Source organism: Daphnia pulicaria, chromosome 3, assembly GCF_021234035.1.
Source record: "Daphnia pulicaria isolate SC F1-1A chromosome 3, SC_F0-13Bv2, whole genome shotgun sequence".
Taxonomy (NCBI): Eukaryota; Metazoa; Arthropoda; class Branchiopoda; order Diplostraca; family Daphniidae; genus Daphnia; species Daphnia pulicaria.
In genome coordinates, this window is record NC_060915.1 from 7,328,101 (window position 1) to 7,345,955 (window position 17,855).

The 17,855-nt window shown below is 37.1% G+C and overlaps 6 protein-coding genes across 6 annotated transcripts; 3 read left to right on the forward strand and 3 right to left on the reverse strand.

Moving 5' to 3' along the window:
• The first annotated feature begins 73 nt into the window (after nucleotides 1-73).
• LOC124328346 (ATP-dependent RNA helicase WM6) lies at nucleotides 74-3,288 on the forward strand. Its single transcript, XM_046787098.1, has 10 exons — nucleotides 74-184; nucleotides 386-610; nucleotides 909-1,129; nucleotides 1,190-1,373; nucleotides 1,444-1,562; nucleotides 2,371-2,502; nucleotides 2,571-2,717; nucleotides 2,786-2,923; nucleotides 2,980-3,097; nucleotides 3,154-3,288. The coding sequence occupies exons 2-10, from the start codon at nucleotides 406-408 to the stop codon at nucleotides 3,165-3,167; spliced, it is 1,278 nt and encodes a 425-aa protein (XP_046643054.1). The 5' UTR covers nucleotides 74-184; nucleotides 386-405; the 3' UTR covers nucleotides 3,168-3,288.
• Nucleotides 3,289-3,623: 335 nt separating this feature from the next.
• LOC124328349 (deoxynucleotidyltransferase terminal-interacting protein 2-like) lies at nucleotides 3,624-4,723 on the reverse strand. Its single transcript, XM_046787101.1, has 4 exons — nucleotides 4,531-4,723; nucleotides 3,995-4,412; nucleotides 3,816-3,925; nucleotides 3,624-3,756 (listed from the first exon to the last, which is right to left on the reverse strand). The coding sequence occupies exons 1-4, from the start codon at nucleotides 4,671-4,673 to the stop codon at nucleotides 3,675-3,677; spliced, it is 753 nt and encodes a 250-aa protein (XP_046643057.1). The 5' UTR covers nucleotides 4,674-4,723; the 3' UTR covers nucleotides 3,624-3,674.
• Nucleotides 4,724-5,002: 279 nt separating this feature from the next.
• LOC124328347 (obg-like ATPase 1) lies at nucleotides 5,003-7,253 on the forward strand. The gene is made up of 11 exons (XM_046787099.1): nucleotides 5,003-5,143; nucleotides 5,366-5,469; nucleotides 5,545-5,628; nucleotides 5,709-5,769; nucleotides 5,841-5,971; nucleotides 6,042-6,211; nucleotides 6,272-6,349; nucleotides 6,407-6,504; nucleotides 6,560-6,797; nucleotides 6,868-6,990; nucleotides 7,050-7,253. Exons 2-11 carry the CDS (start codon nucleotides 5,373-5,375, stop codon nucleotides 7,167-7,169), a joined length of 1,200 nt encoding a protein of 399 aa, XP_046643055.1. The 5' UTR covers nucleotides 5,003-5,143; nucleotides 5,366-5,372; the 3' UTR covers nucleotides 7,170-7,253.
• A 3,218-nt stretch (nucleotides 7,254-10,471) lies between these two features.
• Nucleotides 10,472-15,899, forward strand: LOC124329346 (E3 ubiquitin-protein ligase synoviolin B-like). The gene is given in 14 exon segments (XM_046788394.1): nucleotides 10,472-10,723; nucleotides 10,789-10,950; nucleotides 11,010-11,181; nucleotides 11,244-11,424; nucleotides 13,347-13,488; nucleotides 13,553-13,645; nucleotides 13,712-13,864; nucleotides 13,936-13,984; nucleotides 14,053-14,283; nucleotides 14,344-14,443; nucleotides 14,503-14,645; nucleotides 14,708-14,904; nucleotides 14,986-15,190; nucleotides 15,259-15,899. Coding segments are annotated over 14 exon segments (2,355 nt in total). The 5' UTR covers nucleotides 10,472-10,603; the 3' UTR covers nucleotides 15,666-15,899.
• On the reverse strand, nucleotides 11,412-12,988 carry LOC124329344 (speedy protein A-like). The gene is made up of 6 exons (XM_046788392.1): nucleotides 12,523-12,988; nucleotides 12,295-12,439; nucleotides 12,047-12,221; nucleotides 11,908-11,989; nucleotides 11,768-11,846; nucleotides 11,412-11,696 (listed from the first exon to the last, which is right to left on the reverse strand). Exons 1-6 carry the CDS (start codon nucleotides 12,863-12,865, stop codon nucleotides 11,570-11,572), a joined length of 951 nt encoding a protein of 316 aa, XP_046644348.1. The 5' UTR covers nucleotides 12,866-12,988; the 3' UTR covers nucleotides 11,412-11,569.
• A 557-nt stretch (nucleotides 15,900-16,456) lies between the features above and the next one.
• Nucleotides 16,457-17,499, reverse strand: LOC124329345 (39S ribosomal protein L49, mitochondrial-like). The gene is made up of 4 exons (XM_046788393.1): nucleotides 17,335-17,499; nucleotides 17,055-17,235; nucleotides 16,762-16,892; nucleotides 16,457-16,644 (listed from the first exon to the last, which is right to left on the reverse strand). The coding sequence occupies exons 1-4, from the start codon at nucleotides 17,413-17,415 to the stop codon at nucleotides 16,498-16,500; spliced, it is 540 nt and encodes a 179-aa protein (XP_046644349.1). The 5' UTR covers nucleotides 17,416-17,499; the 3' UTR covers nucleotides 16,457-16,497.
• Nucleotides 17,500-17,855: the final 356 nt, after the last annotated feature.

The window sequence follows — 17,855 nt, forward strand, 5'->3', positions numbered from 1 at the left end:
GACTTCTCCCCATGACAACGCTGGACAGGAGCGCAATCAATATTTGAATTTTTAACAAAAATGAAACAGTTCGGCATCGTCGCGTTGCACCCAAGCGGCTTGGCTTGTCCTCAATTTGGCTTGCCACGACGAAGTTCTTACTTGTCAATCTACTACTTGCAACTTCGGCGTCCGCATTAACTTGGTAAGTTATCAGTCGTCATCCTCTATATTTTACATTTTTTAAGTAAGGAAATCGTATAAGAACACAGCCTGTATCTGTACGCATTAGATCGTGTTATAATTTCAAAGACCCCTATAAAATTCTATGGGTGGAAAGTGAAGTGTATTGTTGACGTGGGAACCGTTGAGTACTGTACTAACGCGTCGTTGTTTGTATGTTTAGAAATTGAATTTACCTGAAATATGGCAGACAACGAAGATCTTTTGGATTACGAAGATGAGGAGGCGACGGAACAAGTAGCCGTTGAAGGAGCTGGAGATGCCCCAGCGAAGAAAGAAGTTAAAGGCACATACGTATCCATTCACAGCTCTGGTTTTCGAGATTTTCTGCTCAAGCCGGAAATTTTGAGAGCTATCGTTGACTGTGGTTTTGAACATCCTTCTGAAGGTAATATTTTTTTATTTCAGTTATTCTAGTCTCATTCCAATGTTAGTAATTTCATTGTTTCGACAATCTTCGATAGAAAATTGTAGTAGCAATGCTAAATGCTATAACCTGGGGCAAATTTCTGTACCATGCAAACTTGTGGTCTTGAGCTGAACCCCAGGAACAGAGAACTCACTTGCCTGACTCAATTTTTTTGCTTGATGACAATTTGTACTTAAGCTCCAGACTTGTGATACATTTTTGTGTTGGCTCATTATATTCTACTTAGTAATCTAATTCCGCTTCTTATCTTTTACAGTTCAGCATGAGTGTATTCCTCAGGCTGTTTTGGGAATGGATGTCTTGTGTCAAGCCAAATCTGGTATGGGTAAGACTGCTGTTTTCGTATTGGCCACCCTCCAACAGTTGGAAATGGTGGAAAATCAGGTTTCTGTTCTTGTCCTGTGCCATACACGAGAGCTAGCTTTCCAGATCTCCAAGGAATATGAACGTTTTTCCAAGTACATGACTACCATCAAGGTAAAAGCACTTGTTACATGAGTTATCTGTAAGAAATGACTTAAATTATAATTATTTTAGGTTGGTGTATTCTTTGGTGGTTTAAATATTGCCAAAGATGAGCAAACTTTGAAATCAAATTGCCCTCACATTGTGGTTGGAACCCCTGGTCGTATCCTGGCGCTGGTCCGCTCGAAGAAACTAAACCTCCGCACACTTAAGCACTTCGTTCTTGACGAATGTGACAAAATGCTTGAAGCTCTAGGTAAAGCATTTCACTAATGTATTATATTGTTAATGTGAAATGTAATATTAATTCATATTTTAATATCTAGACATGCGTCGAGACGTGCAGGAGATTTTCCGCAACACACCTCATGAAAAACAAGTGATGATGTTCAGCGCCACGCTGAGCAAGGAGATCCGTCCTGTCTGCAAAAAGTTTATGCAAGATGTAATTAGCCCTTTCTCAACTTGGCCTTTTTCGAATGGAAGCAATGGAACGAGCCCTTCCTGCACAATCATCTACGGTGTTTCGCTGGGAATCTTACTGGAGCCCGTCGTCCCTTTAAATTGCTCTAGAACACACGTTTCATGGGGAAGGGCCGGGGGATAAAATTGTCTTCTTGCGTCATATTGGGGAAATTGCAAGTGTCGTCAACATGACAAACGAAATCTTTATACCACAATGTAGATCACGCTCTCAAGCGGATGAACCTCTGCGTACAACAAACTACGCTTAACACCTCCCTATCACTCCGGTCAATTGGGGACTAAAGCAACACGACCACCACATAAGCATCTCACCAACATTTTGCTGAAGGGGGGGTTGGACGGGTGGGGAAGCAAATCCCTCGGAATGATTCGGCTAACGGAGCGATCGAGTGTTACAACTTCTGAATCGTGAGCTACTAGAGGAACGACGTTTTCCCACTGCTGCGGTGATGTTGGCTATCGACACCATGTACGCACTGCAACTGCCGGCAGTCTGGAGTGTTGTGTCAAGCGGTCCTGCTCGCAGCTCGATTCGAAGGCTCGTCCATGTTGAATGAATCCTTCACCCTAAACGGACAACTTCGTGATGACTTGTCTGGCTTCCATTTGCTGTACCATTCCAAGGCCATCCAATTTTTCATCCCTGGCTTGAAGTCATTTTTTTATTATTATTTTTCATTTAATTTTGCTCTTATCCCTCCCTTATTCTCCAAACAACCTTGCATGTAACGTTTCTTATGTTTAACAAAATTTAATCTTGGATATAGCCAATGGAAGTATACGTTGACGACGAGTCCAAACTCACTCTGCACGGTCTCCAGCAGCACTATGTCAAACTAAAGGACAACGAGAAGAACCGAAAATTATTTGAGCTGCTTGACGTACTTGAGTTTAACCAGGTTAGATAAACAACTTGTACTATTATTTAAGTGTTTCCCGCTAATTTTCAACCTATTCCCATGATCAGGTCGTTATCTTCGTCAAATCCATTCAGCGTTGTATGGCGCTCTGCCAGTTGCTAGGCGAGCAAAACTTCCCTGCCATCGCCATTCACCGTAGCATGACTCAGGAAGAACGTTTGTCGCGTTACCAACAGTTCAAAGATTTCAAAAAGGTATGGTGGTTTAAATTAAATACCAATTATTTCCTTTAATGTAATTAATGTTTTTTTTTTTTTTTCAGCGAATTTTGGTAGCTACAGATTTGTTCGGTCGTGGCATGGACATTGAACGTGTCAATATCGTTTTTAACTACGACATGCCTGAAAACTCAGACTCGTACCTGCATCGTGTCGCTCGCGCTGGTCGTTTTGGAACTAAAGTAAGCTCATTTGTAATTTGATGACTATTGACTACTTTAATTTCATTTAAAAATAGGGATTGGGAATCACATTTGTAAGTGATGAGAACGATGCTAAAGTTTTGAATGACGTTCAAGAACGTTTCGACGTTAGCATCACACCGTTGCCAGATGAGATTGATTTGTCATCCTATAGTAAGATCTTTTTTTATTGAAACAAAGTTTTATTACTAATTTCTTAATTTTTTTAGTTGAGGGACGTTAAACTGGACGGAGACTTATGAGCAGGTCGTTTTTTCATGTGACGATTCCAATGTTTTTATTTGTCCTACACCGATTGGAAATTTTTTTAGCCCGAAATAATACAAATCAATGATGGTACTCGATGTTCGATTTATACGTGTAATTAATTTCATTTCCCGACAAATACACTCAGTTGTAAGTTAAGATCTTTACCTTGAGTTTAAAATAAGAATAATGAAAAAAAAATATGCATCATACAATACAAAATAGAATACTAGTTCTATTATTAAAATTTTTGACCCACAATATCTTCAAAAATCGAATAAACTGCTTATGTAACTTAATAACATTAATTCATTACTTTTCCTTGTTGAAGCCATGGGAGTAGTGTGGTTATTAATATAAATTAATTTAAAAAAAAACATCATTATATAATTACTTAAATTCCAATAAAATTATATTTTAATCAGAAATCCAATTTTTTGAAAAAGTTAACTGTTTATTCATGTCATTTCAAAACATTAATGCATTACTTCCTCTTTTTCGTTTTTGAAGCAATGCGAGTGCCTGGTTTAGTTTGGATAATTTCAGCATACTTACGTTTGTTATATCTAACAAAATAACCGAATGTTGTAGTTGAAAATCTATGATAATCATATGAAAACTATACCTCTGGAAGTCTGCGTTCGCCATCAACTCATCGACAAGATTCTTCTTGCGGTCCTTTTTAGGTACTCTGTCATGATAAAAGTCTGCGTGACTGTCAACTACAGTTCCAACCTGTTATTAATAAATTTTTTGAATTACTTCCTAAACAGAATAAATATTAACTCATTTTTGTTTCATTACCTGGAAATATTTTGGAACAACTTTCAGGTCATTCTTCTTGTAAAACTGTTTTGGATTCAAGATGGACCTCATTTGGATTATTTCAAGATCTCGAAGTTTTTCTTCAGTCATTTCAGTTGCAGGAAGATTAAACCACTTTCCACCTTTGGTTTTATCAGCCTCCTTTCTCCTTTCCATTTTCAACTGTCGTTTGCTTGCACTATACTTGGGAACATTATCCAATTTTTCAAACCCAGGGGTTAACACAGATTTTTCCATTAATGTGTCTGTATTAATAAGTGATGATGAGCTGCAGGTTGCATTGTTGCTGTTGGAGGCTACGGTTTCTACACTCAATTTCTTTTCCTTGTGAGGGTTGACATCAATATAAACTCCAATATCTTTCATACCAGTTTCTATTTGGCTCGCAAGCACAACACTGCAATTAATGACACAAGTAAATATTAGGATCAGATTGGATGAGTAGTTTTTAAAAGTTAAAATCTCTCTAAACATGAAGACTTTTTAAAAATGTTGAACAGATACATTTATCTTACCTCTGTTTTTTCCCATATCTCTTCGGTTTGATGATTTTAGTTTTAGAAACCGGAACTTCTTCATCAGATTCTAAATCTTCCTTGTCAATTGTAATATTGATGGGAAGTCGAACAATAGACTTGATAGAGTTTTTAAGCGCCATGCTTGAACCTATTTTCTAGTTCCTGTGAGATAGGATAAAAAAACACTTAAAATTGCAGACGAAAAAAAAATTACTTTACAACATTGGCAAGTCTATAAAATTGTCATTCAAAATTCAAAACGTTTACGATTTACGAATAAAATATTAAAAAATAACAACTAAAAATGTTCCAAATTTAAATTGAAAATCTAACAGAAGTCAGGAATTTTTCGTCAGAATACAATCGCAGGAACGTCTGTAAATGTCTTGTTTATACCACTTCGACAGTTCGGCTACGCTTCGCTTTCGAATTCCCGCATTTATTTGAGACATCTAGCTGTTGAAGGACACACTAATATAAGAATTCACGTAACATTCACACCACCTCTTGCGTTTCAGACTGTGACGAAGTGTGTTCTTTTAAATTAACCGGCTTGTTATAGTTATAGAGAAACTTTATCATTCTTGTGAAATTGATCGTCAGTTTATTGGTAGGCCTAATGCTTTTTTCAAACCTCAGACAAAATAGCTGAAAAGTCTGTATCAGTCAATGTCATTGGTTGTAACAGATTAAAGCGGGACAGCCGTGTGTCAGCTGTCACTTGTTGATCCTCTCACTTGTTATTAAAGTTTTCACTATAAATATGTCCACTTACATAAAGTAATTGACAGATTGACCAGATTGATAATTTTCTTTTGATTTGGTTCCAAAGCCTTTAAATGCCACCAAAGAAAGAAACTGCCCTTGAACCTAAACCTCTCATTGGACGTATTGGTACAAGTCTTAAAATTGGAATTGTTGGGCTTCCCAATGTTGGTTAGTCTAGTCATTGTGTCTAAGTTTATTCAGTTATTGATAGATATCAATAAAATATTTTGTTTTGTTTTTCAGGAAAATCCACTTTCTTTAATGTCTTAACTAAAAGTGCAGCACCAGCTGAAAATTTTCCGTTCTGCACAATCGATCCTAATGAAAATAAGTGCCTCTTTGAATTCTAATTTTTTCCCTGTTGTGTGATGTATTGTATATTAAACTTATTTTTTTGTTGTCATTACGTAAGGTAGGAGTTCCTGATGAAAGGTTTGATTGGCTGCTTCAACATTACAAACCATCCAGGTAAAATTTCAAGGGGGTGTTAACTTTTGATAGTATCTTTGATCATAATTCACTTTATAGTTAAAATATAGCCCCAAAATCCAAGCATACCTTAACATTGTCGACATTGCTGGGCTAGTAAAAGGAGCACATGAAGGCCAAGGATTGGGAAATGCTTTTCTTTCTCACATTCGGAGCGTCGATGCAATTTTTCATCTTTGCCGTAAGTAATTATACAAACAAATGTAAAACTAATCAGTGATAAAAAAAACCTTCAACTTGCATTTGCAAAGGAACTTTTGAGAGTGAAGAAATTACTCACGTTGAAGGCGACGTCAATCCTGTTCGAGATATCGAAATCATCAATGAAGAACTAAGATTGAAAGATGAAGAATCTCTCAATGCCGCAATAAAAAAAACGGAATCGCTGATGCGCAGTGATAAAAAGTTGAAAGCGGAATATGTAATGCAAAGTACTTTGGTTAGATTTGACACACATTCAATGGCGTATTTCACTTTTCAGGATATTTTGTGCAAGATTAAGACCCATCTCGTTGACCAAGCAAAGCATATTCGGTATGGCGACTGGAACGTTCAAGAAGTAAGAAATTGTTGGAATATCATTAAATTATATACTCATAAATTTGCACTCACATAGATTGATGTTTTGAACAAGCATTTGTTCATTACGTCTAAACCAGTCATTTATTTGGTTAACATGGCAGAGGCAGATTATATCCGAAAAAAGAATAAATGGTACTCTTAATTATCATTAGAGTGATTACTGATTTATTGATGTTTAAATTAATAGGTTGCCAAAACTTAAAGAGTGGATTGATTCGAACGATCCTGGCGCTATAATGATTCCTTTTTCTGGTGCATTTGAAGCTAAAATTGCTGATATGGATGAAGACACGCGGAAAACGTTTTGCGAGGAGAATAAAGCAAACAGTACATTCGATAAGATTATTGCGCAGGGCTATAAATCTCTGAATTTAATGTACTTTTTCACTGCGGGCCCTAAAGAGGTCAAAGCTTGGACTATTCAAGTTTGTTACATTTTTTCTTTCCTCATTTAAATTTAGAAAAAGGAAACTAATAATTGGTTTGTGTTTTAAGAAAGGAACTAAAGCGCCACAGGCAGGCGGTCGAATCCATTCGGATTTCGAAAAAGGTTTCATAATGGCGGAAGTTTTTAAATTTAGTGATCTGAAAGAAGAAGGCAGTGAGGCAGCTGTTAAAGTAATTGAATTAAAATAATATTTATTTGAAAAAGTTACAATGAGTTTGATTGGATACAGGCTGCGGGAAAATATCGTCAGCAAGGTAAACTTTACGTTGTTGAAGATGGTGATATTATTCTGTTTAAATTCAATGCTGGAGCTGGACTTACTGCTGGAAAAGATGCAAAAAAGAAATAAAAACTTTCGTTAAATTGATACCCCATCCCCTCAATATCATGAGGAAAAGAGCGGATTGATGAGATACAATCAAAAGTAACGAAATTGTTAACCAAGTTTTTTATTTATTTTTTGACGAAAGCAGGACAAGAAACATGAAAATTTCGGTCAGAGGGACTCGCGATAAAAGCGTATACTGGAGCTGCTAAGGCAAACCAGCAGAAACATTTTGAAACCTGACCTAACCATTTTGACCCACCCATTTTTATGTCAAGCTGTTCGTGCCACTTTTTGGTCATGCAAACAACCTTAACGCAATTTATAAACAGCTGCGTAATGTTTATTGCATTAACCTTAAGGTTAAGGTTTATGCAATTATGGTAAATTCCAGTGTTGTTATCAGGTTGGCGAACGATAACTCTACTCTGTTTGAGCTGATAGGCATCTCATAGAGTTTCATGAAATTTTTAACCAGAACTCCAATCGTTTCGATTATTATGTCATTAAGTTCTTCATCCGATTCTTGGAGCCCTTGGAACTCATCCACCATGAACAATCCGATTTTTATGGCTCTGTTGTACTGTCCGTCATGGGGGGAGTAGATCGGCATAATTGCAAAATTGCATGAGGATATATTTATGTAGCTCAGGATTTGATTGATCCAGTTTAATCTTTAATCCTCTGAATAACTAACAGGGCCTGAGTGTAGAGATTCAATTCAATGTAGTCAAGTTGGGCTTCGATTTGCTCGAGGTGTTCCAATGTCAGGAATTTGGAAGTGAAGCCCATCGCCTTGGCAAAAAGATCAGACGGAGGCGAAATTGTTTTGGGGATCACCGGTTGTCTGTCGACTGTCGAGTTGCGAAGTTTCGTGGCTTCTTTCCAGATAGAAATGACATAACTCGAAGGAACTAGGCGGGGAACTCGGTCGTATGTGTAAAGAGCGTAGATGGCTCCCATCAATTCCAGTGCTTCAATCTTGTGCTCCTTATCAAGTAAGCTTTTCTTGATGTCGGCGGTGACCTTTCCCAACTGCTCCTCTCCGACGATGACAAATTCATCAACAATCTCTGCCTGACGGCTTATGATGGCAGCGCAAAGTGGTGAAACATTGTCATACTTGGCTCCACTCCACTCAAAAGTACCGTGGAGGTTAACTTTATCTCCAAAATGTTTCAACAAATATTTGACGACTTTACAACGTTTGTGTTGGATGGCGTTCAACATGGGAGTTGTTCCATGTTTGTCGCGGGAAGTTGCCAGTAATTGTGTGATTTTTGGTTGAATTGCAAGCATATATTCTAATTCAGGTATGGATTCAGATTTTATAGCGTTATTGGAAGACGGGTTCATAACTTCGACAAGCATCCGATACTTTGCGTATTTTGGTTTTCAGAAAGAAAAAAATCAAAACCAATGACGCCCCGAATAAGATGGTAAACAATTCTGGAGTCAGGGGTGAAAAAGTGCAATCCATTTTATTGGTTGGTTTGAACTAATTCCTTAAAATTATCTTCGACTTGACAATATGTATCTTATAATTCAGTGTAATATATATATAGACTTTGTTAGGATATGTTTGATGAGCAACTCACTTCTCGCAAAAAATTTCACGTTTACCTTTCGACCGCTTTCGACTGTTTTCTCATTCATTACAAATTACTTTTGAATCGACTTTAATTCAATTTCGCGCCCATCTCTTTTTTAAATTTTCTTTGCTATGAATTTCGTTTAGAGGTATTTTCTTTGCTCGGTCCTTGCTAATGGGTGTTACTAAAACGCGAAGCGAAACGGCGGAACGCGAAACTCCTAAAACGCGAAACAGTGGTGCGAAATGGTCCCAAAAATTTTCGGGACCGTTTCGCAGTTTAGGCGCTAGAGGTCTTACTAAAATGCGAAACCGTAGACGCGAAACAGTCGACGTTAGTGGCTCAGTGCATTGTTAAAAGTTAACTACTTACTAACCTAACTAACTACCGAACTGGCTTTTGATATGTATGTTGGCAGTTGAGTTTAAATGTGTGTACACGGAACGCTCTGTCTCGGTTTGTCTCATTGACAAAAGCAGCAGCAAAAAATAAAAAAGCAGAAAAGTTGAAATTATTCGAGAGAGAAAAAGAAAAACAAGTTCCTTTCAAAGAGACTAAGTAGTCACGAAGACGTCGTTATCGTTCGATTTTTTTTTTTTGGCTTCTTCTTCTTCTTTTTGTCTCTTTTTTTCTCGTCGACTAATGTTAAAAAAAGAAAAAGTATTAATATAATACTAAAATGTCTACACGGTTGGTACTATTATACACATCATCCCACAGCTTCAAACCAAACATATAATATTTCAACAGGTGTGTGTTAATGATGATGAGCACCGGTCTCGTCATATCACGACCACCACTTCTTTTATAATTTAGCGTTATAGACGACAAAATAAATCTATTCCGATCAATTCTGATTGCGAGTCAAACACATAAAAATGTCGTCCTTGGGAATATGATTTCTTTTTCTATCAAATTAAAAAAGAAAATAATAAAATAGAAGATTTATTTTTTGGGGTTATTTTGTTTAAGAGCCTTTCATTTTTCTAAACGCTCCGGAGCATTCGAATTAAAGAGCATCCATCAGCAATGGCGAGACGTTGTGCAAGAGCAACTTCGGTTTGGCCAAGCTCCAAGTGCTTCGACCGGCTTCGACAAAAGACGACGGAAAATACACAGCCATATGGCCAGGGTGAGAAAGCGCAAAGCGGCACACATGCATTCATTGCCTTACTCATTATCAAAATCAATTAACGGCGAATTATCTTGTGTAGAATTGATGCCCAAATAGCTATACCGGCCAGTTTAATATCAGAAACTATAACCTATTTATGTCTGAGTCTGTAATTATTGACTTTGTACGAAAATATGTATGAAACCAACAGAACTTGTTACCAAGCCCATCTTTGTTATTCAATTACTCTTTGAATCTGTTCAAACTACAATAAACGGTGGAATTCAAGATGTTCATATTATTTATTTAAATTAAATAATAGTATCATTTTTAAATTTCAAAAGTAAAATATTTCGCAAGTAGTTTCGCAATTTAGGATGCCCTTGGGCGTTCAGAAATTTAAAAACAGGAAATTTTTTATATTTCAAAAATCAAATGTTTCGCAAATGGTTTCGCACTTTAGGATGCCCTTAGGCCATTGGACCCGCGAAACGGTCCCCAATTTTTGGGACCGTTTCGCACCACTGTTTCGCGTTTTAGGAGTTTCGCGTTCCGCCGTTTCGCTTCGCGTTTTAGTAACACCCCTTGCTAATTTAAAAAATGTGCGTCGTGTACGCAAGGGTGCGTTCGCAAACATGGGGGAGAGCAGACGACAACTGTTAAGCAGTCTATGTCCAAACACGTTGTGTTTTGTTGCACGTCGTTATTCCATTGAAAGGACAAATTACAATTTTTAATTGCCAAGAATAAACATGAGTTCTCAACGAGGTAATGTGTCTAGAACAAGAAAGCAAAAGCATACTAACACAATAAGCTTCAAGAACAATAAGCATGGCGAAACACCGAAGACGAAAGCATTAAATGGTTTACAGGTATTCGTCAGTCTATATTACGGTTACGAACAATTTTAAATGACGTTTTAAAACTCGTTTAATAGATTTGCAATGTTTGTTCTCATTGCAAGAATGTGTTGGAATGGAAGATAAAATACAACAAATATAAGATACTGAGTGCTCCTGCAAAATGCACAAAATGTCTAGAGAAGACAGTGAAGCAGGCCTACTCGATTCTTTGTCAACCATGTGCTGAAAAATTGGAGGTCTTAAGGTTTCTTACTTGTTTTTGTAACCAAATGATTTACAGTTTTTATTGATTTAGTTATGTGCTAAATGTGGAAAAAAAGAAGAAATTGTTTGTCGACCAGAACCAACTGTAGCTGAAAAAGCACAGATGGAGGCAAAATTCCAAATGGAATTGAAATCCTTATCTGAAAGGAAGCGCCGGACATTCATGAGATATCTAGATCGACTTGGGAAAGTGAAGCATGAAGGTTGGTTTAATTTTAACTGAAATTTGATCGAATTTGTTTTCCATGTTTGTTTATTTTCTTAGATGATGATGGTGAAACAACATCAGGGGAAACAAAAACAAAACCAAAATCAAATAGCTGGATGGAAGAGGCTGAAAAGCGACTTGAGCTTTTGAAGCTTCGAGTAGAAAAAGAGGGCAAAGATGAAGATGACGATGATGATTGGGATGGTTTAGGTAGTTCAGATGAAGACTTTGATAGTGAAGATGATTCAAGTTCTTGAAAATACATATGGTAAACAAGGGCAAAAATTCAAATCTCTTAAATTCTGGTTGTTTTAACTGAAAAGTTTGCATTTGGCATTGTTGCTTTGATTGTTGAATGAACGATTTTATCGAACGGTATAAACTTAAAAGTTCATAAAACAATCCTTTAAATCGGTGTGGGGAGAGTATTGGCGTTTTCTAAGAGTAAGTCTATTGCCAGCGCTTCTTGCTTCCTTCTTGGCTGTGATTGCTGTGCTCTTTTGTTCTAGTCTAGTTAGGTATGAAAACGATATAGTTAAGACATTTTTTTCATCTGTAAAATTATAAGCAAATGACCATACTTTAAACATGGTTCACAGGGGCGAAAAAAAGTAGGAAATGATGTCCATGACGAAACATTGCGAGGATGCTGAGCAGGATCTGGAATTAAAGGCTTCGTTAAAATATGTTAAACATTTCTGGGTTCAGATTTTGCACTTACAACGTCTATCCTGGTACACCCCAGAGTGGCGTTCGTGTCTCTTTCGTTTCCATGCCCAATGCTCAGGACAAATCGCCATTATCTACAAAACATCAAAACTACAACTATTTGAAAAGCGGTTAAACTAGGATAGTATTACTTCCTCGCAGACTTTTCGTGGGACAAGGGCCCGATAATCCATACGGACAAAAAGCTCGTAACGTAAACGGTGCATGGGAATGTACTCCTCGTCGTTTTGAATCTGTTTCGTCTCCCATTCCACCACCAATTCTTCAATCAAAAAGTTTTCTTCTTCTATTTCGTGGGCAAGAAATCTAAATAAAATGTTTTGTCAATTACAACTTAATTCACTTAGGTATAAAGTGTAGGTAAGAATTTTTTTATTACAAAGCGGTACAGAAGTTTGGATAGTTGTATTCTTCGTGAGCGAAACCAGCTCGAAGAAAGTAAGTGAACACCATAGCGAGAAGGTATGAATCAGCAAATATCTTGCATTTGTCTTGTTCCAGAAAGCCTTTAATACGACCATCTTCTGCAATTTCAATATTTTTTATGTAACTCCTCTACGAACGTAATTTGTATGTGAGGAATACGATTGAATAGACAGTTACTTACCCAACAAAATGAAGAAATCCTTCATACGGGATGCAGTAACTGAGACCTCCGCAGCCTTTGCTTTCCTTGTCCAATAACTATGAAAGCTATTGCTTACACTGCCAAGCCACCGACCAAAATCATAAACTGCTTCAACGTATGTGTTAGGGCAAGCATTCTCCTCATCTTGAAAATTTTGTTTTCGCTTAGGCTTGGAATGTCCTAACAATCGAGGAAGAACTGTTTCAACAGCCAGTCGAAACTCGTTCTGCCCTACGTTTCTCTCTGAAACGGCATGGTACTGTTTGTTGTAGGGAGACACACCAGCCTCTTCACGCTTAACGGCAACATTTGCAATAACCATGTTTCAAAATAATTAAGTTCACCTTGTTTTCAGAACAGAATTGCTTAGCTTTGGTACGACTTTTAACGAACGAAATCAACGTCTTTCCGTCTCGACGGTCAGTTCCTCAGTAACAGTTTTCACTCCATGTGCTCAGCCTTCTCCTTGCCGTGAGGTGTTCGAAAGTCGTAGAACACGCGCTCCGCTGATCCGTCGTCCAATCAGAACACGCCGAATCTAATGTTAAAAACTTAAAATAAATCATAAATTAAATACCCATGCTTAATTTTTTTTTTCAAATGTTTAATGGCTAATTTATATCGAATAAATTTTAAAATTGTTGACCAAAACATTTAGAGACACGAAACACGATGGAGAGAAATGACTCTTGCCTTAAGGGATGTTGTTCACTCAAAGCTCAAAGGCTTCGAGCCTCAACGTCACGTCATCAACTCAAGTCAACGACAGAAGTGATGTAAAGTTCTCTCTGAAACGGCTAATGAAAGTAATCGAAAATGCGTATCGAATTAGTTATTCTGGGCAGTCTTGTTTTGTCTACGTCAGTCGTGGGAAATGCGTATTACCAAAAGAAGCAATTTTATCCTTCAGTGGTTCATATAACTAAATCCAATCCTAGCATGATGGTAACCATTTAACACAAAAATATTGGTTATAAAAACAGATAATTCAAACAAAACTTTACAACAGGTGATGTACATTCAAGCCCTAGTCATTGTGGTTTTGCTGGGAAAGTTGATGAAAAAAGTGTTTTTTGGCCAATTGCGAGCTGCAGAAGTTGAGGTATGTATTTACAAAATGTTGTGCGTAATCTTGTTCAACTTCTAATTTGCATTATTCCAATTACAGCATCTTATTGATCGATCATGGTATGCAATCACAGAAACATGTTTAGCTTTTACTGTGTTTAGGGAAGACTTTTCAACCAAGTTTGTTGCCCTCTTCACGGTTCTACTCTTCCTCAAAGCTTTCCATTGGCTTGTTGAAGACAGAGTTGATTATGTATGTAGAGCTTCACTGTTTTATTTAAATATTTTAATGATCTGAAGTCATAATGTATATTTGAATTTTAGATGGAGCGAAGCCCCATAATATCTTGGTTGTTCCATTTTAGAGTGACATGTAAGTTAGAGTATATCTAACCATTCTTTATAGAATTGTAACAGGAATGTTGAATATCTTTCATTCAGCATTACTTTTGGTCTTGGGGGTTCTGGACTGGCATTTTATCCAAGTTGCATATTATGCTACTTTGACTCAAGGAGCTTCAGTTCAACTGGTATTTGGTTTTGAGTATGCCATTCTGTTGACCATGGTAGCAATGGTTACAGTAAAATATGCTCTCCACACTTATGACATCAATCGTGAAAATCCTTGGGAAGATAAAGCAGTCTTTTTGCTGTATGCTGAACTTGCCATTGGTAATGTTTTTCACTGAGAAGTTACTGAGTAAAAAGCTTATTAATGTTATTAAAACTTAGGTTTTATCAAAGTCATTCTATACATGATGTTCATGTTGATTATGATTCGCGTATATACTCTACCCTTGTTTGCTGTCCGACCGATGTACCTAGCGATGAGGTAGCTAACTTTGATCAATTTCATTGTCATAGTGTTATAATTTTAGCCTTGTGAATTAGGTCATTCAAAAAAGCGTTAAGTGACGTAATCCTTTCTCGGCGAGCCATTCGCAATCTGAATACATTGTATCCCGACGCCACAACAGAGGATTTGGCTAACACCGATACTGTCTGCATTATTTGCAGAGAAGAAATGGTTACTGGTAATTTACCACAACAAATCATTTGTTTGGCTCTAATGATAATTTTTTAATTATTTCAATAGGAGCTAAAAAATTGCCTTGCAACCACATCTTCCATGCTACTTGCCTTCGATCCTGGTTCCAGAGACAACAAACTTGTCCAACTTGCCGACTTGAAGTTCTGCGTGCACCGGGCAATCCAGTTGGGAACCCGGCACCTCCACCTGCCGCTGCTAATATGCGACCACCTCAACCACAAGCTGCGCCACCACCTCCTCAGGTATTAATGAATGCACTTAATGAAACGCAAAAACTTATAGTTTATTTTTTATGCAATATTATACTTATGATTATGTTTTAGGCTGCAGCAAATATGCCCCCGGCAGCTCCTGTTCAGCCACCGCTACAGCCTTTCATCCCCCCTCATCATCCTTTTACTTTTCCTTTTCCCCTGCCGAATATCGCCCAACAAGCTGCAGCAAACGACGTTCGATACGCACCGGACGCAAATGGCCAAAGGCCAGCTATGCCTCCGCCATTTTCCCTCCCACCTTTCATGCCATTTGGTATGTATTTAATTTATTAAGTGGATATTGAAATTATCGTCATCTATGTTTTTTTTTTATTTTGCTAGTTGTTCCACCTCCGAGACCGCCTGCTAATCTTGGTGCACTCAGTGACGCTGAGTTGCGAGCAATGGAAGGGCAGGAAAGACGACACCTTGAAGCCAGAATTCGTGTTCTGAGAGATATTCAAGTATTGCTTGATGCAGCAGTCTTGCAGATGAATCAATACGGAATTCTAGTGTCTCGCTTAGAACATGAGGCTAATAATAATACTGAGACTCTAAGGAGCGCAGGCGAAGAGGCTTCAGCGACGTCTGCTCCACAGACGAATGAGCAAGAGCCCATTATCAACGTTACTCCTCCAGAAACGGAAAATGAAGTTTTGACTCCTGAAGAAGAGACAAATTTGAGTGATCAAGAGAGATTAAGACGCCGACGTGTACAGAGATTCATGAATGCTGGGGAGCAAAATTGAATGTTGTTCGATTTTCAAGGAATTATATTTAATTATAAAGGGTGTCTATCTGAAAAAAATTTACTAAGTTGTACCCTTTTTGTGTGTTCTTCTGCCTCATTAGTAGGTTGTCCAATCAATTTGTATCCTTGTACATAATTCCTCCATTGCTTGGAATTGGGTGGGCATGGTCAGTGGAACGACAAGACGATTGAAGTTGTAACTTGTAACTAATAAATGTATTTTACCTTTTCAGTTACTTTTCTTTTAAACTAACATCAAATTCTAAATTTATTGTGATTTTAGAATTAAAAGTTTTTATGAAAATCTGAGACAATTTTTGAATGAAAAGATTCTTTTAGATTTAGGAACCAAAGATGCCGATTAAGTTAACGTCTGAATGTTTTTGTTTCGCAGAAAGTATTAGAAAGTCCTTAGAAGTTAGAACTAAGGCCAAGTAAATAATGATAAAGGTTTAGCAAGACCCACAATGCTTCTGCCGATTTTCTGGTTACGGACAATCGAATGTCAGGAATGACAATAACACCTCAAGATCAGTATATTCCCGTTTGGAGATGAGACTCCAACTATTACTCGATGCGTCTTGCAGGTGAATCAATGCAAAATCCCAGTTCCCTTGCTTAAAACAAGAACTAATGCCGAGATTTTTTTAGAACACTGACCCAACAAAACAAAAAAAACCATGGAACGCAAGTTTTCTTTTGATTTTACACCCTGAGCACACTTTAATTTCTTCATGTTGCCTAACCAAATGCTTGGACTAGAGATAGATATGTGAAAAATGCAATACATATTTTTTACTAATTTCTGTATTTTTACTGTTCATTGCTTTTCAAAAACCAGCATTCATTAACCATTTTTTGACTTCATTCACATAGTCACCTCTGAACTTAATATGCATGGCAACTTCATGTACTCGAGAAACCACAGGTTTCTTTGTTACATTTTCCAGATGTGATTTGATAGCTTGTTCTAATGCCTATAAATAAATTTTAAATGGTTAATTTATCAAGGAGAAAGGTTAATCAAACATAAATTTCTTGGCCAATTTCTTTCAATTAAAGAGAGAAAAAACAATACAATAAAGATGAATTACCCAAATGTCTCCTTCAATATGTCTGATGATGGTGATTTTTCTTGCATTCCTTACTTCTTCAAAATTTAAATAAACAGGGACCATAAAATTTTTCGTTCTCTTCACAAAATATGGCAAGTTTGGTGGTGTATCTGCAATTTAAAGTAATTTTTTTAAATTAAATCATAATAAATTCAGTAAAGATGAATTACAACATAAATAGGTTATTTTGCATTTATATAGTGTTTAACCTAATTATCATCTAATTTAATCTTCTTTACACAAAAAATTTCTTCAAAGCAAACTGGCTTTACCTGATGGAGGAATCCAATCAGAAGCATAGTTTCCATCTGTTGGGTAAGAAGGTACAAGCAAATGAGGTCTTAATCGTTCCACAAACTTCCAGTTTTCAGATGAAACTTCATGGTATCGAGTATAGTTTTCTGGAGATTTCTCTTTAGGACTTGCTGCATATGAACTATAGCATGATTTAATCTAAGAAAATACATACATGAAAGGGAATTAAGACTCAACAAGATTGAAATACGACAGCTTCCAACATTCAGAAAAATCTGGAGTTGTACGGGCTCTTACTTTTATAGATGTTGCAAAACTTAGCCGATGAGCACCAGAATGTTGCTTCATAATAATCGAACGTGCTATAACTGAAGCCATGATTAATAAGTTTGAAAAACAATGACAGAATAAGCAAAAGCACTTTCGTTTGTTTCGTTCTACCGACTCGACTTATAAATTCGTCTGCACTGTGAAACGTGATGTATCTGTGGACTGTGGTGTGCGATGATGCCGGTTGTAGAAAAATGTTTCGGACTAACGATTGACGGATAGACGATTGACGGATTATTAGACGGAATCACGGAATCGATTGTATTACAAATTATGGGAGTCATAGACTCATAGTATTCTCTTATTAAAGACTTTTCCGATTATGATATGATTTTAATCTACAAAATAAATTTTGGTTTGTAGAATGCAGAATGGTGTGGAATTCGGATACTGGGGATTCCCATTTGTAGGGGGAAACGCTGCTCATATCATGGGATAATTCTAATATTGGGACTCGATTAAATTCACTTAGAGATGTGCACTCATCG

Bases quoted from the DNA above. Each gene is read 5' to 3' on its own strand.
- LOC124328346 (XM_046787098.1), top strand. From the start codon at position 406: ATGGCAGACAACGAAGATCTTTTGGATTACGAAGATGAGGAGGCGACG. The intron at 1,130-1,189 runs GTAAAAGCACTT...TAATTATTTTAG, and splicing joins AGTACATGACTACCATCAAG to GTTGGTGTATTCTTTGGTGG. The intron at 2,924-2,979 runs GTAAGCTCATTT...ATTTAAAAATAG, and splicing joins CTGGTCGTTTTGGAACTAAA to GGATTGGGAATCACATTTGT.
- LOC124328349 (XM_046787101.1), bottom strand. From the start codon at position 4,673: ATGGCGCTTAAAAACTCTATCAAGTCTATTGTTCGACTTCCCATCAAT. The intron at 4,413-4,530 runs GTAAGATAAATG...CATTAATTGCAG, and splicing joins AGATATGGGAAAAAACAGAG to TGTTGTGCTTGCGAGCCAAA. The intron at 3,926-3,994 runs GTAATGAAACAA...TATTAATAACAG, and splicing joins TTGTTCCAAAATATTTCCAG to GTTGGAACTGTAGTTGACAG.
- LOC124328347 (XM_046787099.1), top strand. From the start codon at position 5,373: ATGCCACCAAAGAAAGAAACTGCCCTTGAACCTAAACCTCTCATTGGA. The intron at 6,505-6,559 runs GTACTCTTAATT...TTAAATTAATAG, and splicing joins ATCCGAAAAAAGAATAAATG to GTTGCCAAAACTTAAAGAGT. The intron at 6,991-7,049 runs GTAATTGAATTA...GATTGGATACAG, and splicing joins GCAGTGAGGCAGCTGTTAAA to GCTGCGGGAAAATATCGTCA.
- LOC124329344 (XM_046788392.1), bottom strand. From the start codon at position 12,865: ATGGTTATTGCAAATGTTGCCGTTAAGCGTGAAGAGGCTGGTGTGTCT. The intron at 12,440-12,522 runs GTAAGTAACTGT...TTGAAATTGCAG, and splicing joins GGATTTCTTCATTTTGTTGG to AAGATGGTCGTATTAAAGGC. The intron at 11,847-11,907 runs GTAAGTGCAAAA...CTTTAATTCCAG, and splicing joins GGTGTACCAGGATAGACGTT to ATCCTGCTCAGCATCCTCGC.
- LOC124329345 (XM_046788393.1), bottom strand. From the start codon at position 17,415: ATGGCTTCAGTTATAGCACGTTCGATTATTATGAAGCAACATTCTGGT. The intron at 17,236-17,334 runs GTAAGAGCCCGT...GTATTTTCTTAG, and splicing joins GTTTTGCAACATCTATAAAA to ATTAAATCATGCTATAGTTC. The intron at 16,645-16,761 runs GTAATTCATCTT...ATTTATTTATAG, and splicing joins ATATTGAAGGAGACATTTGG to GCATTAGAACAAGCTATCAA.